Source organism: Uranotaenia lowii, chromosome 1 (assembly GCF_029784155.1).
Source record: "Uranotaenia lowii strain MFRU-FL chromosome 1, ASM2978415v1, whole genome shotgun sequence".
In the NCBI taxonomy this organism is placed as follows: domain Eukaryota; kingdom Metazoa; phylum Arthropoda; class Insecta; order Diptera; family Culicidae; genus Uranotaenia; species Uranotaenia lowii.
Genome location: NC_073691.1, coordinates 116010122 through 116036769, shown reverse-complemented (window position 1 = coordinate 116036769; position 26648 = coordinate 116010122). Strand labels below are relative to the sequence as shown.

The 26648-nt window shown below is 35.8% G+C and overlaps 1 protein-coding gene and 1 long non-coding RNA gene across 2 annotated transcripts in view; both read right to left on the bottom strand.

Annotated features, from left to right (window-relative positions):
• The window catches only part of LOC129739206 (integrator complex subunit 7), a 53952-nt gene that overhangs the window by 10935 nt on the left and 16369 nt on the right, over positions 1-26648 (bottom strand). Inside the window, exons 5-8 of the mRNA XM_055730629.1 lie at positions 3315-3887; positions 3019-3227; positions 2634-2955; positions 2309-2564 (exon numbers count right to left, since the gene is read on the bottom strand). Of these exons, the coding sequence (XP_055586604.1) occupies positions 2309-2564; positions 2634-2955; positions 3019-3227; positions 3315-3887 (1360 nt within the window). The remainder of the gene's footprint in view (positions 1-2308; positions 2565-2633; positions 2956-3018; positions 3228-3314; positions 3888-26648) is intronic.
• Positions 21942-22868, bottom strand: LOC129739208 (uncharacterized). Its single transcript, XR_008735769.1, has 3 exons — positions 22694-22868; positions 22500-22617; positions 21942-22441 (listed from the first exon to the last, which is right to left on the bottom strand). It is a non-coding gene; the product is annotated as an uncharacterized LOC129739208 (long non-coding RNA).

Below are 26648 nucleotides of genomic sequence, written 5' to 3'. Positions count from 1 at the left end.
GCCAAATAACGTCAACTTTTCAATCCTCTTTTCAAAATTTATCTAGTGCGACTTAAACTATTTTGACGATTCATTGATTGAAAAGTACGGGCTTTGAACCACTTTTCACATTTAAAAAAAATATATCCTTATATGGAAAGTACAGATTCCAACTTCAGCTTTTTTGGACACTAAGTGAATTTTTTTTAGCATTCCGTAGCTGATCTACAGTATTTTTCCGAAGATTTTTTTTAAATTTTTTTCTTAGACCGTGAATTACGGAAAATTGAAGTGTTGTATGTGAATAATGCCTGAAAAACATATTTGAGTTACTTTACGAGGGTTCCAAAACTATAACTTATGGGCCCTATTACATAAGACGAGTCACGAGTCATTTTACTCGAGTGAGCCATTTTAGTATTACAGTAGTCGAGTCGAGTCGAATTTCAGTCGAGTAGCTCGACTGAGTCGACTGCTTGAAGGTTCGTGACTCAGCTGTTTCACTCGACTACCGTAATACGACACTTTGCTCGACTCGACAGTGACTGAAGTCGATAGGGCCCTTAGTCAGCAATTCAAATTGACACTCGTAACGGGAAGGTACACCCATAGAAGAGGTTGCAAAAATCCAATGCCTATTTAGCAAATCTCTGTGCCGATAATGCGCTGAAATGTGCACTGTGCCGAAGATGATATGTTTGAAAAACCGTAACTGGCATAAGGACTCGGCTCCCAACCAATATGATGCATGACCACTACATTCAAGCAAAACAAGAAAAACATTTTATGGGATTTCCTTCCTATTGGATAATTCATCCCAGAAACAAGAAAATAAAAATATAAACTACAGCGCCCGTAGGGAGAGTCGAACTCAAATCACCAATTATATCGTCTTGCCAGTCCGACATCCTAACCAGTGTGCTAGTTGAGCTTCATGAAGGACGAGGGATATTTGTCATAGGCTTTCTGCCACCGATCAATCACAGAAAAAAACGCACAACGGCGGCTTCCCGGCGTTTGGCTTCCTTTCAATGCATTCCTTTGTCTTGTGATGGAAACGGGAAAGGGAACGGGAGTGAAGGAACGGGAAACCCATTGAATGAGAACTGTGCTTTGCTTACTGCCTGCTATTACATACACACGCTACATATACACAGCTGCTAAAGCCGGGCAGCTTGGTTGTTTGCCAGTGAATTGAAGCAATGTTTTTGTTGTTGCTTTTGCTACATACACACGCACAGCTTAGCCGTGGTTGTTTGCCCATGGATTGAATTGAAGCAATGTTTTTTTTGTTGCTTTTACTGCATACACACGCACAGCTTGGCCGTGGTTGTTTGCCGGTGGATTGAAGGGATTGAATTAGAAGTAGAAGGATGTTTTTGTTGTTGCTTTTGCTACATTCACACGCACAGTGCTCGGTTCGCTGGCTGCCTGGTGTTGGCCGGTATTTATTTCTATCCTTCTTCGTCTTGTGATGCGATAGGGAGGGAGGTGAGAACGTTTTTTTTTTGTTTCTTTCAGACATACGCAATTCGGTTAACTTGGGAGGTTGATGCCGGTGGGAGCAAATCGAATCAGCACCGGTCGCGTTATCTTCTTGTACCAATGATGCTATGTAATTGACTACACGCCATTGGCACAGAGGCTGAATTTTGGGTGTACACATTTCTGGGACGGATGAGGGCTTAACAACAAACCCAGTTGGATTTTTATCTTTCAACCATTCGCCATCGATTCCACCATGTTGCAAAATCTAGTTTAGTCGCGTTGTTGAGTTATTGACAGCATAAGATTTTTCACGTTTATTTTCTCATTTTCACGAGAAGTGTAAATGGGCCTTTAACTTTCCTTCGCGGTTAAAAACAGGACAATTAGCCGGTTAGGGTCATATTGACCCGGATTACTATTATTGGTAATTTAGGAAAAGTCAGAAAATTCCATGATCGTATCTAGCTTCAACCGTTCCTGAGATATCGCTTCGAGACCCGCATATAGACCCTAACCGTGAAGGAATCTCGCCACAGTCTCATCGTCGCAATAGATGAGACGAATAACAACAAACACATTATAACTAAATAATTATAAACTGTAACCATAGATAGTTTTAGTAAATAAAGTATCGAATTATTGTAATAAAGTCATTCCAGTTCTATCTACAACTTTGTCCAGCCGAAAGTGTTCCCTGTCAACAGATTAAAGGCCTATAAGTTCTGAAACGTTTCTTGTGGAATCATAAAATCGTTTTAGGTCACCAAAAGTCGAATAAAATCAGTTTGGAGCTGTTTTAGCATACCACCAAGTTTGTGAAAATAAACGAAACTACACCTACCTTCAGTGTTGAAACTGCCATGCAATACAGGTCGACGGATTTTTCTAATCGATCAAGTAACGAAAAATGTGACGCGTTCATATCGGTGATTTGGGGATAAATTTGAATAATAGATTCGTATTCCATTCCGTAGTTGAGGATGCACTCTGCTTTCGAAATTTGGAACATTGCGATGAGAAAACAGTTCAATTTTTCTAGTGATACATGTTTGGCCAGTTTTTGGTAGATCATTGCTGCAAGGATATGTTGTCCATACCTGAAAGGGATGGATTTTTTTTTATAGCTAACAATTTTTAAACTAAAACATGAACAAAAGGAAGCTTACCTTGAAGCTGCGCGGCTTATTCTGTATTGTGTCCAAAGGTTGGTTATTTTTAAAATGTTATCAAAGACTCGAAACATTCTCGGCGGAATTACCCTACCCATTACGGATTGCAAACATATAGTAACTAGAATTTCCACAATGGCAGTGTTGTCTTTATCGTTGGCGGAAAGTTGAGTGTATGATTCTAACTTTTTCAATATATGACCCAATATACAGTTGAACTGGTTACGGCTCTGGGACGAATCAAAGCACGTCGAAGAAAAGTTTGCACAAATTGCTCCAAGAGCTTCACAAACCAGTTTAAGATGTGGCGTAGAATGTTCTGGGAATACAATGTCTGATTAGTGAACGAATTATTCAGTTTAAATATAAAGATACAACTAACCGGTCCCATCTATTAACATTTCTGTCATTGTTTCTGAGATGTTTTCACGAAAATCAGTATTATAATTCGAATACAGTATACAGCATTTTAGATATATTTTCAAATCTGTCAAAGGCACTTTGTTGTGCAGGGCTGATAGTGTAAGGTACTCAAGATTCATATTCAAGTATTCCAAAAAACACATCGGTGGCGTTTTATCCTCTTTATAGCTAAAAATAAATATATTATGTTATTTTCGCAAGTACTTGGTTGGAGTGGTTGTGAAATTCAACTAATGCCATAAATACTTTACTTACCAATAGGATACCAATCTCGTTAGTATAGTTAACGCTTTGCCGGCTATGTTGTTTACCAGCAATAAGCTATCTTTGCAAATAGCCAGAATATGACTTCGTTCTTCGTTCAACATTGTATGGCAGGTGGTTTGGCAGCCAGTTAGAGTTATTATGATATTTAAAGCCATATCTGGATAGCAACACTGCATAGTTTGCTTTAAAAGTTTGTTGATGGCATGCTTAGTCCACAAATAAGCACCTTTCTCAGCCAATCTGTTCATACACTGCAACACTGCATACTGTACTTTCTTTCTAGGATCTGCCAGCTGAATGAGCAAGGTATCCACCTGCTCTGGAATATCAACAAGTGTTGCAAAAGATAGCTTTGATAAGGTTTGGATAATCGCTATAGTAAACTGGTCTGAGGGATACATAGGTAACAGTTTGTGGCATAATGTTCGAACCAGCGCCGCCGTATTTGCGTCATGATGCATATGGCGGAGTACCGGAATCAGAAGAATCTTCATGCTAACAGGCGTTTGTAATGATTCAATCATGGAAGATACTTTTGAACACATACCAACAGCAAAACACCTAGAAATAATATTTATTATAACAGCTACTTGTGGTTTATTTTTTTGTTGATCGTAGAAATTTCATATTTTTGCAACTTGTTGCATAAATAACTATTTAATTACAACATTTTGATTTCGATTTTGGAAATCTTGATTTATAGCCAGGTAACAATACCACGCTACAGGAAGCCACTACCGATCAAAGACGGAAATCTGTTTCCGAGAGCAACCCCACACAATCCTCTTCCCTTTCCTTAAGGGGGGGGGGGGGGGGGGGGGGGGGGTAGGGTCTAACACTTTCAAAAAATCGATTTTTTTATTTTTTTATTTTCTTATTGTAAAACATTTCAAGAATGTTGTGTCAAATTTTCAAGTCAATTGAAGCAAAACTGTAGAAGTTATAGGCCTTTATCTCCTCCTATCTAATACTGCAAGAAAGCAAGAGCAGAAACTTTGCTGCTGCGCGACGAGGAAGAAAGCCATCCAGAGGATTCAGAACAAAGTTCTGAAAATGATTTTGCGGCTTCCACCTTGGCACAGCACCGAAGATCTTCATCGGATTGCAGGCATAGAATCGATCGGAGAGATGGCCAACAACATCATCTCCAACTTCAGAGGCAAATCGATGCAGTCTTCCATCGCAGAGATTCGTTCTCTTTATGTTTAGTTTAATTTTAAGATAGTGTTTAGTTTTAAGTATAAAATATTTTTGCTATTACAGGATGTTCTCCTACATTAAAAACTTGATTGCGCTCAGCAAATTTAAATCTTAAAAATAATTTTTATAATCTAGTTAACTATAGGGCAATGAACAGTTCATTATTGAGCTGAACACCTAGTTTAATGCAATAATGTAATAAAAATGTAATGATGATTTGATACAAATAAAGACATATTAAAAAAAAAAAAAAAAAAAAAGAGCAGAAACTTCAAACGCATTTTTCTCGAAAGCACATTTTTAAAGTCCGTGGACATCGTCATTTGAAAACTACTTATCCGATTCTTTTCAAATTTGGAACATATTTTCTACATATAAAATACCAGACCCCAACCGTTTTTCTTTTTTGATTTTTTTTACTTTGGGGAGATTTTAGACGTGAAAAATGGCGGATTTTTAAGTGAAAAATCGTAGTTTTTACTTCAAACAGCCACAAAAATTTCATAAAAATATTTTTAAATTAAATAAAAACGTTGGGGTCCAGAAAAACATCTATTAAAAATATTTTGCTTTGATTTTTTGACTTCAGATGATTCTGTGCTGAGATACAGTGTCCACCGCAAATCCTGTTTTCAAAAAGACATCCTCGAAAATGCTCCGTCACCGGTATTGAAAAATATATTTTTCTACGAAAAAATTACTAAATGTTCTTTTAACAATGCTTTGTATAATGCAAAAAAATTGAATACATTTGTTTGAACGATAGCTCTAGAAAACAATCGTGAAAATGGTGTTTTTTATACCCGTTAGACCCTACCCCCCCCCCCCCCCCCCCCCCTTAAGTAAATTAAAACCTAACCGTTGATTCGCCTTGAAGATTACGGCTGCCTCTTACTAACACTACAAAAGTGAAATGAATACTCGGCAGAAAAAAAGTTTGAGATCACCCGGTAAAATCATGCAAATTTTGATCGTTCATTTCTCAGCCGTCTTAGGACATATTGTAAATCTTCTGATCTCATTTGAAAGATAATGAGTAATAGCTATTCGAAGGTATTTTGCTCAGACATAATGTTTTAGTGTTGTACTTTAAACTTAACCCATAAGTTGCCGACAGGTAAGATGTGTTTCATTGTATAAATAGTTATATATTTCAGAGGGAATGCATCTGGGGTTAATCTGAAGAAACTATTGCAAGCGGAGTGGATCGCCAACCATTGTAGGTCTCTGAAGGTTGGATGCCTTCCCTCGACGAACCATCGGCCGTGGAAGCCCGAGAAGCAATTCGAAGGACAAGCCACACAGACATAGGCTGGACCTTGCTACCGATACATACATACACCATACTAAGGGGTGATCCCAAACTTTTGGACGATAACTTAAGTGTCTATTTTACTAATGAAAGGTACATTCTTAAATTTTTGCTCAATTTTTTTTATTGTGTTTTGAGAAGTGAAAAATAAGGATTCTAATGCAATTCTTTTTTTTTCTTTTTTTCTAAATTTGGTCCACCCTATCCCGAGATGATCGGCTTTGAATATTGAATGCGATTTTTTTAAAATGTTCTAACTTTAGGTTAAGTTTAAGGCCCAAAACTAAAACATTATATCTGAGCAAAATACCTCCGAAATAACTTTTGCTAATTATCTTTCTAATGAGATCTGAAGATTTTCAATATGTCTTAAGATGGCTGAGATATGAACGATCAAAATTTGCATGTTTTTTAGCGAGTGATCCTTAACTTTTGGTCGGCAGTGTATGTATGATTCCCCCATCGTACTGTGAGGTAGAACCTATAAAAGTTGTGACCAAACCTTATTTTTCATTTTTTTTTGATAAAAATTTTGATATTTATATTTCTGGAACTTTTAACTTCGAACATATTAAATTTACAAAATATATTGTCCTAGTTAAAGCAAAAATAGTTTGACATAAAAAATCACGGATTTTCATCAATTTCAAACATCTTAAAGTATAGTTTTTCAGTAAAATTCCGCGTCGAGTTACGTATTAAAATAAAGAACTATGTTTCTACTTTTTGAAAAAAAAAAACAAAAAGTAGTTGCTAATACTTGCTAATAAAGAAATTAGTTATTCAACTTTTGTGAGGCATGTTTAAAAACGAACACAAACACATACAGGATCTCAATGAAACTTGATGTTTCCTCGAAAAGATTCCTTTTTCTTAACTCTAAGCGTACATATTTCGAGGATATGATGGCTAGCCCTTACAAATGCTAAAACCACCAACCCACAGAAAGTGTACTATGTATGCCGTGACCGGGATTCGATCTCATACCCACTGGCTTAGAAGACTTAAAGGCTCTCGTCTACGCCACGGGCTGCGGCAATGTTTTTTTGTGTTTAACATGAAATTCAAATTTTTTCTCAGTAGCTCGTTTTTGGAATGGAAGCCTACTATTTAGAGTAGGATCTTAAAAAAACAATTAGCTGAAATAATACCATTAATTTTTTACTTTAATTATTAATCAATATATTTCTTATCAATATATTCCTAACCTAGGCCAGTAGTATTTTATTCATCCTAAATGTAGGCTCATTATTTTATCCAAGACCCCTCGCTTGTACCCCGTCACACCCATGTAACTTATAGATAATTCTTTCTATACGTTCAGTGCTGCTCCCTGAGAAGAGGGATCATAACAGGCGACTAAAATAGCTTTTTTTTTTTAGTTGGTAACCACAGGTGGTAAATCCCGGTTTACGGATTGTATTCCAAGGCACGGCGAGCCACCGCGTCCCCCCAGTTTGCTGCTCTGGGTCCATGGGTACAATGGGAAGACTCATGATATACTCCGTGTATACCCCCTACTCCCTAAACTCCACCTGGGGCCGCAGACCTGGTTCCCACCTCGAACTGTTTAGTACACTATGCTTCAATAGTGGGAGGTCTATTCGCGCTAATGCGCTCAAAGGCAATACTCATTAACGAGACCACTTTCAGCAAAACCTCTCATCCTTACGACTTGACGCCTGAACTCTCCTCTGACGACTTGAGAACCGACATCTCCTCGCAATGACTCGAGATTCCCACACAAACCTCTCCTCTTCGCGACTTGAGGCCTGATCTCTCCTCTAACGACTTGAGATCCGACCCCTCCTCGCATCGACTCGAGGTTTACCTCTCCTCTGCACGATTCAAGGCTCGATCTCTCCTCTAACGACTTGAAATCTGACCTCTCCTCGTAATGGCTCGAGGTGACCACTTGTACCCCTCCTCTTGTTGGTAAGGAGTCTGATCCCTCCTCTTACGACTCGGGACCCGACCTCTTATCATAAAGACTCGGGGTTGACCACACAAACCTCTCCGCCTGAAGGTTTGAGGCCTGACCTCTCCTCTAACGACTCGAAGCCCGACCCCTTATCTTCAGGGTTCGAAGTTTGCCACCTTGCCCGTCGCGTGCCAGATCGAGAGCAGCTTATCCTAGACTCGCGCCTGTCACGGCACACGCGCGGGACTTAACGCAACGACTCGGATGATTCCCGACGAAGACGTCATCCTACTCCGACTCGAATAGCTCACCCGGCGTCGAGAGCCACTCTACCCGTGGGTATTCCCCGAACGTGGAATAACCCTTTCCCAACGATTTCCACTGCGAAGAAGGTCAAGTCTTATCCCCGCAGCTTCTGTCGTTGAGAACCGCTCTACTCGGATACTCCCCGAAGGTGGAGCATCCTACGCACGAACGCGGTGCACCCACGGCATCCGCTGCGCAGAAGGTATTGTCTTATCTTTGTAACTTCAAACCGTGGGGTCGGACGCACTCTACTCGACAGCCCCCCCGTCGATGGGGTCAGTCTACTCCGACCGTTGTCCGGTCTTCTTTATCCCCCTTGGTTGGCAACCCTAGGATTTTTGGCCCGCGGATTTTCCTGCCCGTTGTGTGCCAAATCGAGAGCAGCTTATCCTAGACTCGCGCCTGTCACGGCACACATTCGGGACTTGGAACACTACGACTCGGATGTTTCCCGACGGTGACGACATCCTACACCGACCCCATGGGTGTACAATAGACTAGTTCACTTTTCGGTTTTTTTCGCAGATCAAAGCCGGACTCATATGGGTTGTTCCTCATGCATTTTCAAGTATTTCTGCCAAATTTGAGATCTTTTGAACTAAACTCTGTTCTGCGCAATGAGTTTTTGTGAAAAAAGACCATTTTTCTTAAAAATATTCTTATGAGAGTTCTAGCAAGCCACTGTTAATATTAAACGATAATTTTATGATGCATGGTGGTTGATATTATTACCATTTTTATGAATCTGTTCTAGATAATCGTTCAAAACAAACCGAAAAAATTTAAAAAATCATAAACTACCAACTTGTACAGAAATTTTACTTACAAGTTGAGAGTTAAAAATCTGTAGTAAATCAGAAAAAATATGTTTCACAAAATCTTTTTTTATTAAGATAGCCCTGTTTATTACCATTCATTTGATGCTAAAAATGTAATTATCGCTAAAATAGGAGCAAAGTTATTCGAATATTTATGCACCAGTTTTTAAATCATATTTATGTTCCTATTCAAGTTTTAGCTTCATGCAACATGAAAAACGTGGCATCAAGAGGACTTGCTTACAACTTGATCAAAGCGCGCGCTTTTTTAACTCCTGGCCCCGTCATGGGGTACTTGATTGAATAAAATTTCCTTACTTGTGCACAAGTTGGTGAGGAGCAAACTTGAGTGAAAAATATTTTATCAAATCAAATTTGTTGCAAACATCTTTAAATAACTTGACCGCTATACAACCAATTTGTATATTTTTTGCATCAATAGAAAGGTAATAAAAAGGGTTAGCTTTACAAAAAAAGATTTTGTGAAACAAATTTTTTTCTGATTTACTACAGATTTTTAACTCTCAACTTGTAAGTAAAATTTCTGTACAAGTTGGTAGTTTATGATTTTTTAAATTTTTTTGGTTTGTTTTGAACGATTATCTAGAACAGATTCATAAAAATGGTTATAATATCAACCACCATGCATCATAAAATTATCGTTTAATATTAACAGTGGCTTGCTAGAACTCTCATAAGAATATTTTCAAGAAAAATGGTCTTTTTTCACAAAAACTCATTGCGCAGAACAGAGTTTAGTTCAAAAGATCTCAAATTTGGCAGAAATACTTGAAAATGCATGAGGAACAACCCATATGAGTCCGGCTTTGATCTGCGAAAAAAACCGAAAAGTGAACTAGTCTAGTGTACAAGCTATTTTACTATCAAAGCAACCGTTGTTCGTATACGCACTGTTGGTATCAATTTCAACATGCTTGTTTTTATGAACGAAAAGATTTCCAATTGAGCATTCAATAGACGATTTTCTTTTCGAACACAGTGCAATAAGAAAAGCTGAGTTTCGGTTTAATTCAAATTCAAATCAAGTGTTTTCCGGATGGCAATTTAAGTTTAATAATTCGTCCAAAAGATCAACCAAAATATATTTTCACCATTTAAAGCATTGTAGATGGCTCTGCAGTACAGACCCCGTTCGTTTTTAGCAACACGCCCGTAAATTTTATGTTGCCAAAATCGAACGGTTTTTTTTGTCACTATTTTATTTCAACGGGGTCTGTACTTACTTGCAACAAATATATTATTAAAGCTGATATAATTTTTTTCCAAGACACACATTGGTTACCATGGCTAGATGCATGAATCTTGTTGCCGGAATCCTTAAGATGGCGTTGCGAACATCCAAAGTCCGTATATTGTCATTGAAGTTGAAATCCGAAGTTTTCGCGCTGGTGATCGGCAACCTTGCCAACTAGCGACGTTGTGAAATATCATTACTGGCAACGCTTTTGTAGAGTAATAACCAGCGTGCCTATACAGCTACGGGTGGTTGCATATTGAGCAACAGTAGGCAAGGAGTACCAAAAGTTTCTCATTGGTGGGGGGTGGAGACGGAGCGCTTTTTGACAGCGAATTGTTCGCCTACCATGCCTATGATTACGATTGCCTGTCTCAAGATGGACGATTCCGTGTATTCACGCAGAGTAAACTTGAATTTTGGAACGAATTAAATCTGACTTTGATTCAAAACATTCATTTTTTTTTAAATCCAGCTCCTGTTTTCTTTGAATCAATGAATTATAGTTTTGATTGAAAAGAATAATTTTTGAAAGAAAGAATAAATTTTTTGAATTGAATAACTTTGGACTTTGATTTCAAACAAATTCTTTGATTCAAAAGAAATTTGTTCAATTGCATATTTCTTTAGAAACAAAGTAAATTTTCTTTCAACCGAAGAAAAATGTTTTAAACTGAAAAGAATAATTTTTTGAAACAAAAACTTCAAACTTAGAAGATATTTTGCATTGACTTGCAAGAAGAACAGAAAACCAAAAAATCGAATAAAGTTCGGCCGCTCGTTTTAAAAATCAAACCAGTGAATCGGAGTAAGCTATAAATAAGGAGGATTCAGGATGCAAAATGGTAAGTGTAAGTTAATAAATACTGAATATTTAAGTGAATTCAAGATTTTCTAAAACGCTTGTATAGTTACAGGACCACGGCCGACGGATAGATTTCCAAGTCTCTCGAACATGGAGAAAGCTGCGCAAAGTAACACCTCCCCAAATCCCGCGGTCGTATTTTTTCGGCCCAATCTTCAACGGCAATCACCAGTTGGACATAGAAGAATTAATGTTCACGGCAAAGCCCACTTCTTTATCTTTAAGTGATGGTATCTTTGACCCCGTGCTGCAAACAGTAGAAGAAAAAAAACCCGCCGAAAATTCTGGTATCAAATTTTCTATCACAAACAGGCTTTGATTTTCTGTCCAGTACACGTGAATTCTAAATGTTCGTTTCTAATGGCCGGCCCATGGTAATGGTCAAAACAACCCCGCTAAGGGGAAAAATTCGATTGACAACATGGATGCCATGACTTTTGGTTCGCGGGGAAAAAAACGAAAGTTGTATGGGAGGGTCCCTTTTCGTAAGTGGAAGGGTCTCAAAATTATTACTAAAACCTTACCCTCCTCCAAAAACATCACTGTATCAAATTTCAGGCTGATCGGTTAGGCGGTGTGGATTTGTATAAGGTGCATACAAAGAAACAAACAAACATATATGAGACGCTTGGGACCAGAGTGGTTCACGTTCCCAGTGCCCAAATGATAGTTTCGAAAAACGCGCTTCAAAGTTGAGAACGTGCTCGATTTTTGATATATTTTTCGAATTCGAGCAGTTTTAGTTCAATCAAAAAGGTGTTCAAAAAAATATAAAAAATCTGAATTTTGCACCAGATGTACATAAAAACATGAAGAATCGTTAGGTATAGGGGAGAGTGGGGATACTTGATCCCCTTTTCTTATTTTCACCATATCTTTTTGGAAAAATTTAGCAACTCGCCGTCTTTGACATTTTTTGACAGCTTGTAATTTCTGTAAGTTTCTATGCTCCAAAAATTAGAACGATACTTGAACCCGATGATAAACTAGAAGCATTTTCGTGGGAGTAAAAAAATTGCGATTTTTCTGAAGTTAGGGGAGACTTGATCCCCTATTGAAGGAGACTTGATCTTTTATTCAGGAAGCCCTAATCCTTGTATAAAAATCTAACAAAACCCCGAGATAGGATGTTAATTGACTATTTTGGTCATGTTTGTTCTCATTTCACAACTTATAGCAGACATAAGAAGAAAATTCTATAACTTTGTCTCAACGCTAAAAACATTGCATACTTAAAGGCGCTATTTTTTATAACTAAGAGAAAATTAATTATTTTTGCTCTTTTCTTCAGACAATTGTTTGATAAATATAAGTTTTTGGATAAATATTATTAATTTCGTAATCAGCAATCATAATGATCAATCCAGAAGAAGAATATGCCATTTGGAAGGGGGATCAATTGTACCCAACTCTAGGGGATCAATTGTACCCATAATTAACATTTTAGAAAACTTTTTCTGAAAAAAGTTAAGAGTTTTCCGTTGCTTTGAAAATATGGCATTATGAAGTTTATTTTACGCTTGAACGATTGATACATTGGAACATATATTTTTCTCATAACTTTCCCATGTAAGAAACATTTTAAAGTGATGAAAAAAGATCTTCAAGTTACATTTTGTGAAATTTTTCAAACAAAGTTCAACTACTCAAACAATTATTTTGTTAAAAAAATTTAAACTACAAGCATTGTTATTTTGCTCATTTTGGCACATTTTTCTAGAACATTTGATCTTTGTAAGACATTCCAGTTTCGAGATACAGCTAAGGAATCAAGTATCCCCAGGGATCAAGTATCCTCATTCTCCCCTACTTAACTCAAAATGGATAATTTTGGCACTTGGACCCCTCTGATCCTGAGGACCTCCGCCTCATATAGTCATACTCATCTTTCTATTTTAGATAAAATTATGAAAGTCCCCTTGTTTAGTAATCAAGAAAACATTCTATGCTAAATTTGCTCGATCATTTCTCAAGTTAGCTTAGCTTGGCTTAGCTTGATTAAATTTGCTCGATCATTTCTCAAGTTATTAAAAAAAGTATGGGTGCACCCCTTTTAAGGTTCTTCACTGAAAAGAAAGGAGGTGTCTTAACACTAAACTAAACATACCGACACTTTGTGTACACTAAGGCGGCATCCATAAATTACGTAACGCAAAAAATGCACTTTTTTGACCCCCTCCCCCCCCGTATGTCACAGATCGTAACGCTTCGACGTACCCCCCTATGAAAATTACGTAACGCTGATAATTACTCCCCCCCCTCCCATCTCCTCAGGTTTTCGATTACTGATTTCTGCAGGTAAAAAATGATTTTAAATTTTTTAATATTCTTCAAAACGGAATAAATATATATTCAAATCGCTTCTTAGTGCTCACTGATGATAACTCTCTGATAAAATATATTGATTGCCTTATTGCGAGTTGCTCTGTGCTGGTTCATTGATGATCTACCTTTTTTACTTTATTTTGCTCATGCTCCTGCAGAACTTGTTATGCAAAATATACTCCACGTAGTAATATTCGTAGGAATAATCAAAATTGCATTTTTTATACCAATTGAGAAAAATAGTATGGGAGAGTGGGGAATCATGGGCCACTTTTTTTCGTTGTTCCATAACTTCTTTATTATAAAAGATAAAATGAAAATAAAAAATGGTATGGTTTTCTACATTTTCAAGGTATCATAAAGTGTTTTTTTTTAATTTTTAATAAGTTATTTTCCCCAAATTCTGACTGTTTGAAAAACAGCAATATTTTTTGGATTTTGAAAAATGGTGGGGAATCGTGGGCCACCAAATCCAAATTGACCAAATAACATGCAAAGTCTATGAGTTGACCCAAAACTGTGATTTCCTAATTCATTTCGTTATTTTAGAGCAATTTCAGATGATGAAATAAAAAAGAGAGCTGTGTATGATCGCATAGATTCCAAAACCTGGCTCCGAAGGTTTAGGCAAAATTTCTTATATGGAATGGACAAAATATTGTTCATAACTCTTCATTTGGCATAAGAAAACTTCACAGATAGGTAAAACGTATTTTAAGTTCTGAATGTGTATAAAAACATATAAATATGGGTGATTCAAGATGTGTGGCCCACGATTCCCCACAAGCTATGATTTGCAAATTGGTTGCGTTTTTGTGACTTATTGATGTTTCATCAAAAATTCCTTTTCCATGTGAAAGATCATGACAAAACTAAGATCATAAGCGTATGAGCATATTTTTGTTATGCACTTTAGGTTCCCTATCGATGAAATAAGCGGGTGTTTTTTTAATTATGTAAGTAAATTTTTCTAACTTTTTTTAGTTTGGTAAATAAAAGAAGCATATGATGCGTATTTCAGTCAACAACATATAGGAATACATGCTCACGCAAAGCGACGACGATGACAGTTGGTTTGAGATTTTTATCTCAACACACATCTGAGATATTTAAAGTGGCCCACGTTTCCCCATGGCCCACGATACCCCACTCTCCCCTACAATTTTTCGTCTTATGGTTGACTTGATTTCTTGGGGGTAAATTTACCAATATTCGGTTCTCCAATGAATATTTCACGTACATTCAATACACATTTTAAGGAGTATATCTCAGAGTCTTTAAAGAGGAGAGATTTCAAATTAGTTTCAATTATGTTGAAGCTTACAAATTTTATGCTGGTTTTGGTTTGCATATCATTCTGCAAAAATTGCATGACTTAAAAATAGTTGCGATCAAACTGACACTTTTAAGGAAAAAATCGTTACGTAACGATGAGCATACGTCCCCCCCTCCCCTATGTCACAATTTGTAACGCTATAACTTACCCCCTCCCCCCCTAGGAGCGTTACGTAATTTATGGATGCCCCCTAAGGTCTTTTTTTGCGCGGTTTGATTTTGCTCAACTTTTCTAACACGGCTTCTTTTTATGCGGTTTTTTGCCATGGATATGATTCTTCTACACAGCTCTCGCGAATCAACAAGTTTTTTGAGCGAAAATATTCCAAATCCTATACATCAACGACGGAATTCAGAAATTTTTTTTTATGAAAAACATGTTTCAAGAACAAGGCTGTATATCAGTTATCAAGTGCTCGAAAAAAAATTCACTTAGTGCCTGAGAAAGCTGAAGTTAGAAGCTATATGCTGCGCATACGGAAATTTTTTTCAATTTTTTTTTTCAAGATCATGACCACAAAAAATGTAAAAAAAAAATGTGTAAACCCCGTACTTTTTAATCAATCATCCGGCAAAGCTGTTCCTGTTAGAGTAGAAATTTTTTAAAAAATGAATTGGAAAGTTGACAGGTGTTTTTTCGCTGCTGTCAAATTTTTTTAACGTTTCAGAAAATTATCCGAAAAATAAATTTGCAATGGTTAATTTAGGGCAGGCATGTCAAACTGGGGGTTCGCGGGCCGCATGCGGCCCGCCGTCTAGGTCAATGCGGCCCGCGTAGCCCCGTCTTAAATGGTCACAAAAAAACACCACTGATTTTTATGTAAAATATTACTGCAAAAAAAGCTAAAGCTGAATGTACCGATTTAACTGATTTTGGCTGCGGCCCTCTACGTCATAAAATTTTTTTAATGCGGCCCGCACACCTAAACGAGTTTGACATGCCTGATTTAGGGTTTCGGTGAATTATTCCTGAGTGTTCTTTCCCAAAAAAAGTGGAATTAGCCGGAAGAGCACCAGATGAAATTAATAAAAGTGGTTTTCAGTTTACCCTACAAATAAATTTTAGTTAGTTATTAGACTCGCGCATGAGACGCCGTGCGGTACAGTTGGATCAGATTGGGAAGTTGAATAAATGTTTAAAATTATTCAATATAAGATTGCTTTAACACGAAGAAATAAATTTTTAAAACAAGTGAATATGTGGTATGAATTGTCAGAGCAAATGGTGTTCGGAATAGGACGATTCTACGCTGGCGTGCTGAAAAAAAAAAAGTTTTTCGCTGAAGTCGAAGTGCTGGGAGGGAATTAGTGCTGTTGTATTGGGTTGTGGGGGCGATTTTCGAAATTTTTGAGTGGTATACGAAATGGCTTGTTTTACGTAATTAATAGTTATGAATGTGAAATGTTTGAAAATGGCTTATTTTGACCAACTGGGAGTATCAATCGATACGTGTTTTTTTGGTTGAGAAGGATGAAGTCAGCCAAAGTGAAGCTACCAAAAAGCTACCACAGCAAGCGTGAGATCGATACGTCAACTGGAGGATAAAACTCGGCGAGAGAGTTCCAACTCATTTTGTATTTCCCTCTCTCTATCTCTTTAATTTCCATTTTTCGATTTAGCTATATGCTATTCAGTGAAGACCAGTCCAGAATGCATGAAAATTAACAGTAAACGAAGTGAGATCCTTGTCATACAACCGTAGATTTAAATGATCTTATTTAAGTAGTTTGATTCGTAATTTTCATCACTATATTAATTGAATTTCATCACTATATTATTTGAAAATTTCCAGCGAAGTCACGGTGAATTACAATGGACACTAAAAAAAATGCTCAGTAGATTCACACAGCAAGTAAATTCTCACTTAGTTTTAAATTAGTCTGGGTATTAAAGATTTCAACTAAATGTTTTACACTTTAGAATTCTCATCTCGTTTCTCGAATTTTTGGAATGTATGAAATCATGTAATACAACATACCTACATCATAGATGCTTTTCAAGAATTTATGCCGCAAGACTCCAAAAAGAAAAATGTTTCAATTTCGCGTCAAAAGTCAACTGTTTCATTCTGACTGTTAATATTATATTTTGCTCATGTGAGCTTATAATAAAAGCCATAAATTAATCATTCGTTAACCAATTTTACAGCTTAACCATCAAATCCAAATTTTTTAAAAAGATTTTTTTTAATTTAATCTTTTATATGCAAGAATGAGAGTGAATATCTCACTTGTGTACTATGAATAATATTGGTTGATTTTTTTTCTCCGTGCAACTGAGGCAAAGAGTTGAATTGCTCTGATGAGTTTCCAAAAACGATTTTATCCAGTTTTCGTAACCTACATAAAGAATTAAATAATAAAAGGAACAAAAAGGAGAATCACTTCATCCATTACAAAATCTTTAATAATTTAAAAATATTGTTATAAATATTCCTCGAAGTTTGATACAAGAATCTCAAATCTAAAGGATCGTTTTTGAAATCACATCAGTGTAACAGGAACAAGAATTAGGAAAACAAATTAGTTAAAAGAAAATTTAAGCACACCATTTTTTACTTTACTTTAAAAAAAAATTCACTGCCTCAAGATAGAAATAGGAGTTTCCTTAAGAAAAATCTAGGAGCATAGGGGGTGTAGGAAAATTCGAGCGCACCATTCTCCAAAATGGATCCTGATCTATTACCTTTTCCCTACTAACAAAACCCTTTCCTTGGATACTGAAACATAGATTCGCAGACGTATAGACGGTTTCTATAGTTGGTGATTTTGACTTACCTTTGTTTCTGAATTTTTCAAAGTTAACCTTTGGAAAACAAAGAGACAAAAGGTTGTTGATTGATCCTATGAGGTATCCTACTAACAACCCCCCCCTTCATTCCTTATTGACTACTAGGACGTGGCCGGCGCCGTTATTGGTCATTTTCAAAGGGAGAGCATGAGTTTTGTGCATTGTGAATGAACTGCTAGTCCCAAGCACCATTCTTTTGGATCTTGCACAAAGCTGATGGCCTCGATCAATCACGGAGTAGCAACCATTGGCGAGGTAGAACTTGTTCTGCTTAGCCACGCCAGCGATCATGGAATTCGAAGTGCGTCAATTGAGCAAAGTCTTATCAAATATGCTATCTGAAGTTTTAAAAGAATGATCATATCCAAGCACTTCAAGTTCAATGATTTAAGGTGGATATGAGTAGTCAACTGAGCTAAGCTAAGCTAAGCTAAAATGAATTGGAAAATTGACGTAATTTGTCACATTTTGGCATCTTTAGATTTTTGAAATACGAAATGCACAATTTATGACGACTTTTTAAAAGTAGCTGTTTTACAAACTTTTCTTCAATTCGGATTTTTGATACAATTCCTACACCTAAATTCAGCTTTGCACTGGATTTTGAGTATGTTATCGTAAGATTTAGGCAATAAAACTATATGCAAAAGAAAGAAAATTTCATACCAGTTCTAGTAATGTAACTACATTGGCGGTGCGATGCTTGACAAAAATATAATAAATATATTTCTGAAAGTAAAACCAGAAAATTTGCGCTTTTTTTCTCCTGTAAATAACAGGAACAACTTTGACGGTTGATTGATTGAAAAGTACAAGTTTTTTTACATTTTTTGTGGCCATGATCTTAAAAAAAATTTGAAAGAAATTCCCGTATGTGCAGCATATAGCTTCTAAGAGCATCAGTACCGGTAAGTGCTGTCCCAGGTGTTAACCCAGGACACATTCTAGGTCTTATTTTAGCTTTAGCAGCTCATTTGCGCACCGATAAGTTCTAAACTGGTTTCCATTTTTGCCACTGGTGACGCATCGATAGGTGTTGTTGTTGTTTGTTGCTATTTTCTCTTCTAAATTTTCCCTAGACACTTTAGCACCTGTCAAATCAGGATCTGGTCGGTATTCATATTTGACTCCTGGTTCGCTTTTTTAACACCCAGGAGCAAGATAACACCTGGTTTGAAACCTTGCGGTGCGCCGTCGAAGTGTCAAAATGGAGTGTTATTATAGCTTTAGCACCTGACCGCTGCTGATACTCTAACTTCAGCTTTCTCAGGCAGTGAAATGTTTTTGGAGCACTGAATAACTGATTTACAGCCTTGTTCCTGAAGCATATTTTTTCATAAAAAAATTCTTGGACTTAAAATAACTTTAAAATAATTGATTCTAGCTGAAAATTGTTTGAGAAACACATTTGAGTCACATTATTTTAGATGATGCGTACAGGAGGTTTAAATTGAATCTCTAGAATGTACAAACTCCTGGTATAAATATATGGCTAACCATGAGAAAAAGGAATGAAATATTATGAATTCCAATCGAATTTCAGTAGGAAACCACGGTATTGGAATATGGGCCTCAGCAATATCCAAACCCGAATGTTAAACCGGCTAATTAGTGGACACGATTATTCACCATACTATTTGGGAATTATGAAAATACGTGTTAATACAAAAACTGGTCATTGCAAACCCTATCCATACAAAGTGCCATTCAGATTTCCCAATTATATATATAATTAGCCACTTTGTTGTGTGTCTCGTACCGTTTGGGAAAATAAATTTCTATTATCCGTCCGAACCGTCGCACAGTGGGCCAGGAACCACACTTTTGCGGTCAAAATTGACTGCAGGCCAGAGGCTTCGTTGTAGCTCATCGGTGTCTTCGACAAAGTTACTCGACTATATTTGCGCTATCTATTGATGGATTTGTATTAGATCTATTTTTCTCCGCAAGGTGGCGCCAAAATCTAACTTTTTACAGAAGCAAGATACAGGCATGGTTTCTTCTACAAAGTTGTTCATTATACTTTTCACATCAACTTTGTAGAACGTTGTTAAGCTCTATGTTGTGTACTTACTTGCAAAAATATTAATTTAAGGAAACCTTGCAAAAAATGGTTTTTTTCATATATTTTTGTTTTTAGCTATACAATACCTCAAATTTCCACAGTATTCGATTGGAATGGACACAAATGAGATATTCTAGTGGAAAACTTATTCGTTTCGTAGATTTTTTCTGTCAAAATCGCAAAAAATAGGGTAAAATCAAATATATTAATAAAACCAATATACAGGGTTGCTAGCGATTTTTCGAATTGAAATTCCAAAGTTTTTCCCCGGTTTTTTCCCGGTTTTTTTCAGTTATAAATGATTATTTCTCCATTTAATACACTGTTTTTTTTAATATAAAATCATGATAAATTAAAAAAATATTGCAAAGGGTCTCAAATTTCTAACAATTGTATCCCAAAACTTGTATAACGGTTAGAAATCATGACAAATACTTTGGCTTCTTCTAACACGTAGTCTTTTCGTATCAATTTTTTTCTTGATTTTTCAAAACGAATCTAAAGACATTGGCCTCTATTCGTTGTTTTGCTTCTTAATTTCAATAGTTTTGCAAAAAAATGAGGTCAATTGATCTTGAAACCATAATGTAGCACTTTTGAGCCACTGTGAAATTTTCTAGAATGTTTATAGAGTTCTAGAAAAAAAATCGTATAGTTTGAATAAAAATATGTAAAGAAATACATCGAAACATAATATCAAATCAGCTTGTCAACTTGAATGGGGATTTGTCTTATAATACTTAAAATCATTACATTGCAGGAAAATATTTAGTTATTATCTGAATGCGGTTAAATTTTTTGTGCACATCCAAAGACATGTTTAAAAAAATTGTTTTTTTTCTCAATACAAAACAATTAATAACTTTAGTAGTTCCCTAGTCATTTGAACTAAAGATTCGTGAAAATATAGAAAATCGTGTTAAGACAAAGCTGAACTTTAATCGTTTGAATGTGAGATATTATTCTGTATCAGGGTAAAGACATTAGATTTCGGCAGGAGCTTGTTTTCGATACAATTTTTACATAAAACATATAAACGGGAAAAAATGTTCAGTTCCTTGGACTCTCACTTATCCAGTTTGACAGTGTTAGTTTTGTCGATAATAGTTTTATTATTAAATTTTCAACATTGGAGTTCTGCTTGTAAGTTTAGCACACTTGCGGAGAGCGAAAAAATTAGATGTTTCATATTGGCGATTTGCAGCAAAACTTTTTGACATGCAGCGCTAACTAGATTTCAGTTACGGAACTTACAAAAGGGTGATGATAGCTGTTTTTTTACATGGCGGTGAATACAAGTTGTTTTCGAAATTAAAATTATTCTGGAAACTGCTAACTTTCCGCCAGTAACAATGATTGAATTAGATAAGAAAATCTATAATTTACTTATTGTGATATTTCTTCCATAAGCAAACAGAATTTTTCGGTATTTTCTCAACCAAATTCAATTTTGATTTCATTTTCGAGCTCTTCAGCTGTTCTGATAGTTTCTTGTGAATGTTTTACACTACGTTGAAATTGTGATAAATTCGAGTTCAAATTTGTTTTCAAGTTACGCTCAATTCAACTGTTGCTGAAACCATTTAATTGCAAATGGTTCCTCTCGGGCTTTTCAGCTTAATCTGCGATGAATTGAAGATTATTCCAGAGAAATGCTTTTTTCCGGGTTAGACATCCTCGTTGATGATTCATTCCTTGATTTTCTCTATATTAAAATAAATTACATAAATAAAACAGAATCGAGAGGCTTCTTTTCGAAAAACTACATTGTCGTTTCCTTCTCTAAGAAACCTGATTTTGTACAGTTTATTTTTTAGATTTTATGCAATATATTTAATGTCGTTTTTGTAGTCGATTTCAACTGAAACAATTTTATTTAAATTTTATTAAATAAATTCAGTAATGAGTGTAAATGGTTTCGGATTCTTGTTTCTAGAATATTGTTTTAAATTTTGGATTGAATAAGTTTAACAAACATCTAAACATCGCTTAGTTAAACTTTTATATTTTAACCTTCCCATGCCGTTCGCAAAATATCCGTTTCGGGGAAATTTGAGTTGTAGTTTGATTTCGTTCTCCTGGCTGTAAATGTTAACCGATTTTGATGATATTATATTCATTGTGTAGGTAATTTGTTCTTATTACTCAAAATTTTAAAATAAAGTCGATATGTATTACCAAGTTATCAGAAACTGGTTCAGAAAGTAAAAAGTCCGAAAAATCAATTTTATTTTTAAAATGCTCATAACTTTTGACAGCTTTTCTGTATTTAAGTGTTTAATTGATGTTTGAAATCGTCAAGAATCCAACTATCCGACAGTGTATAGATATGTTGGAGTCCAATGAAAGTTTTGACCGCTATCTCAGATCTACCGGTAGAAAAAAATCTAATTTAAAAAAAACGATATCCCAATTTTGCTTTGCTTAGCTGTATTACATTTCCCAATGAACCGATTTTCAAAACTCAAATTTCAATTTTTTGACGTTAATTTGATCATTATTTTCATAGAACATACTTGGTCTGTCAAAATTCCAAGTTCTTCAGTATATTGGAATGATGATAAAAAGATTTTAAATGTGCGCTTCGGGTCATATTGACCCGAACGGCATGGGAAGGTTAAACTCGGGTTTGTTAAATTCAAGTATTCCATGATAATGATGGTTTTGGAGGATGGTTCTTCTTTTGTGAAGGAATAAAGTTCACGATCCTGCTATGGATTTGCGATGCATCAAAATCGAAAGTAATAAATTTATCGGTGATTATTTAATCCACTTTCTCTAATTTCGCCAATTGCCTTTCGGTATTTCTTTCCTCCTTTCGTTCTCACACGCAAACTTCTTTTTGTTCTTGTAATCCGAATGTTTGTTATTGTTGCGTTTTATTTTTTATGTAAAAATATTTCTCCGAGATTCAACGCGGATCTAAAATGTTTTCTAAAATTGTTTTATTTTTTAACTAATAAAGGTTGTAGTTTATTACCTTCCGAGTGATTCATCATGAATTCAAAAAAACTCCTTTATGCTCTAGACTGAAAAATTATGATTCCGGGTAGGTTTTCCTCGCTGTTACAATTTGGAACAATACAGTTTTCAACAACCTAAAAAAATAACAAACAATTGAATTATATCCGACTTTGCAAAGTATGGAAGATTGTGTAGTTCACTTTTTCTTACCTTAATCAGCAATCCAATCTTGATTAATTGACCTCTTAACACCAAAATTTGGGAATTTTTCCGTTTGTTTTGAAAAAATAATATGTGTCTTGACGTTTTAATCCATAATATCACCCTTTTGATCGCAGGGCCCTCTGAGAGTCATTTTGAACGGCAAATCGCCAATTGCCCCGCAAATTGTTAAAAAAGCAATTCAAACTTTGTTTGTTTACTAATGAACGAAAATAAGCTTTTATGACATTAATCTATATCAAGACTGCCAAAAACATTCTTAAATTTAGAAATAATTTTTAAAATATTTTTGAAATTCCGAGAAAAAATTTCCAACATGACAATTTTCCTGATGAGGTGCCAAAATTCCCGGTTTTTTCCCGGTTTCCCGGTGACGAGATGAAATTCCAAAGTTTTTCCCGGTTTTCCCGGTTCGCTAGCCACCCTGAATATACCTCACTCTTCAAAAAACAAGGCGACATATCAAGCACGCCGTCATGTGGAGAAAGTCCTAACCACCATATGTAAACATCGACGATCTGAACTACTTCTGGCGAATTTCTGACTTGTAGGTGGCGCTGTTGCCGCTTGGTGGTGGTGATTGTGGTACTATCAGTGAATTAGTAGGAACTTTCGTCAGTAGGTGGTGCTGAAAAACGTGTCCTTGATGAGATGTATGGAGAAGGCTGACAGTGAGGTATATTTGTTTTAATATATTTGGTAAAATTATACATTTTTCAAATTGCAATAACTTGCTTGCGAGCAGTTTGGCGTACCTCATTTTTCGAGAAGTGACAGTTGTGATTATGATCCAAATGCATGTAGAAAATGTCGGTGGGTTTTCGTGGGTTCCTTGCCAAATGATTTAATAAAGTTGGTTAATTTTCAATACAAATTCACATATTTTAAGAACTTTTTCAAAGGAAACATCCGCATTTCTCGTAGAAAAGTCGAATTTTTCGCGTTGTTTATGATTCGCTTGTTGAAATAAACGTCTTGTCCAGTTAATTAGTGCCGTCAATCATTCCATCCGAGAAATCCCGATATTGTTAAATTCGGTAAAAAAACAGTACGAGATACGACACTTTGCGAATTGTGCCAAACGAATTACACCAAAGAACACGCTCTCCTGCACTGCGTGCAAATCAATCATATTAGAAATCATTATGATTGGGATCGTTTTTCCAATCTTATCGAATTGATTCAAAATTCGAAGGAAGTAAACTGAGAGAAATACTCAGTTTTTTGGAAAAAGCAAGAATAAAGATTTGAAAAACTCCAAGACGACAAATCGAAATAACAAAATCTACTTTAAGGAACACCCTAAGCTGAAATAGCAATACCAATGTAAACTCTCGGGCAGGCAACTCATCTTGATTTTGAGATTTACAGGAAACCAACCAATACTTTGAGGGTTATCCCGAGCACCTCTAATAATTCATTTGAACATAAGATGGCCGCTTTCCATCATATGATCCACAGAATGAATTCAATTCCTCTCTCAAAAGAAAGGGAAGAAAAGGAATTTCAATATATCTTCCAAACGGCTAATAAGAATGGATATCAATCCAGTTCTATTCAAGCCATCATCAACAAAAAACAAAAAAATTCTTTATAGAAAATCCCTCACTATTTTAACTCCAATTCAAAACGAGTTTCAACGGAGATCGATGGAATTTAATAGCTTCAATGCTCTTGAATTACGATCCAAGTTAACGAAATTTGATATTGAATTGGTTTTTAGTAGTTCCAATAATCAATTGAAATCCATTTAAGGATCAACAAAAGATCCGGTGGAACTTCTGCATAGATCCGGTGTGTACAAGATCAGTTGTTCTGACTGTGATAAGGTATACATTGGACAAACAAAAAGGAAGTTAATAGATAGATTCGAAGAACATTTGGCAATTGCCAAATCAGATTCGAAGAAAAAAGTTCTTTCCTCACAGAATCCTAGATCTTCAGTAGCATTACACATCTGTGAAACAGGTCATTTGATCGATCAAGAAAATATTTCTTTACTTCAATCTTTGAACATCTTGATCACTTTTTTCATTCATTTTTGAATATCTTGAAGGGGTTGCTTTTTCGTAATACCTAAAAGCTTTAAATTACTTACTGAGGTAAGGAGTATTAAACATGATTATTGATTGCAGTAAATTCAAACGACATTGGTGGATATAATTCAATGTTTGTTACAAAACCAGATTTCGAGTTTCGGGGTAAATTTGACCCCTCTGGGTTTTACGTATCTCAACATCTTCAAATTTATTGTTTTGATACCATTTAGCACATAAGGTTCAAAATTTCGATAACAGTAATTTTTTGTTTAGACTCAAATTTTTTTTTATTTATTAACATTTTATTAGCGGTTGGATTAGTCTGAAGACTGTTGTCAACCGCTCAGCCAGAGAATTTACAAATATGATGTGCACGTGACTCCGTTGCCTTCATTGGAGGTACACGCATAGGGTTCCCGGCTGGTAAACTTCACATGACTATTTTGCTACAAGGGTTAGGATTGGTCAGGGTAGGATAGTGGCAGGAAAAGGGATTGCAAAGCACTAGGATAATTTCCTATCCTAAGCTCCCAAAAGTCCATGTAAGAAGGTTTTACCGCGCCTACGTCGCGTTGCTTTGGGAGGTTGTCTTGGTAGTGCAATGCAAAAAAGTTGTTTTTTTTTATGGCGAAGCAAACAGGCATCGAACCCCCCGACTAATCAAACTGTCTATATGCCGTAAGGCTTCGTCAAGGTGGGTTGATGTCACTAAGCTGAATTAACTTGAATTTTTCAACGTTTTCTTTTAAAAACAAATATACTCAAAACGGAAAATGTTGCTGCATACATTTAGGGGCAAAAATTATAAACATTTCTCAATATTTTTGGGCTGATCATCAAACGACCATAAAAATAACACTTAAACTAAACCTAAACCAAGAATAAAGTTGAACTTTCACATTAAACAACCCATTTGCTTCTAAATGCTTAAATTTGATCAGGAGAGATGTTTGTTGGTGAGCCTTCAAAAAACCAGATATTTAAAGATTTTAAAATTACATTTTAAGTAAGGTACACCGGGGTAAGTGTGGACGCGGGGTAAATGTGGACGATGGCTATTAAAACAATACTGTGCACTATTTTCTCAAACTTTTAATGCAGAATGTTCAATTTACTTGTAATCTATCCAATAACTGTGAAAAAGATACAATTCAGACAATAACGGATGTTTACAGCGACTTTTTTGGAATTTTCCATTTTCAACTACGATGTCGAGTTGATGTGCATCTTTTTTCAATTGTGCTAACAGATTATCACCGCTGGTTTTATGATTTAATTGAATGATTAATGGCATTTCGGTGACTTTGCTTCTTCTAGATAATAATACGGTGTGGGACAAATGGTCTTGTGCGGCAAGAAGTTTTCTCAAATCACGCTCTTGGCTCATTTTCAACACCTCTCATGCTTCCTAATCTAATCTATCCGTCTATAATTTTCATTACTTTCATTTGATATTCTTCCTATTAGAATGTATAGTTCACCGAAATGCCATTAATCATTCAATTAAATCTTTTTCAATTGCAAATTTCTCGTAAACTAGCTGGCTCTCGATGAAAAACTCTACATTGAAACAATCCTTACATTCCAAACAACCAGATAGGAAAAGAAACGGCGGTTAAAAATGAAGAAAAAAGAGTTTATTTACAAAAAAACTAAAATTTTGTCTTCAACCCCTGCCTGGGGTAAGTGTGGACCGCTTTAAAAAGACTTGATGTTTACACATTTTTTCAATTTTCTGTCCTTCATCCTTCATGAATTGTATTATTTAGTTATATTTAGCATTCGGCTCATGAAAAGTTGAGTAAAGTACTTGTTTGTTCTGTGTTTTTGATAAAATCTGATCTCGTGTGTTGCAACATAAATTACAATTACAATTGAAAAAGCTACTAAGGCCTTGTGGATCA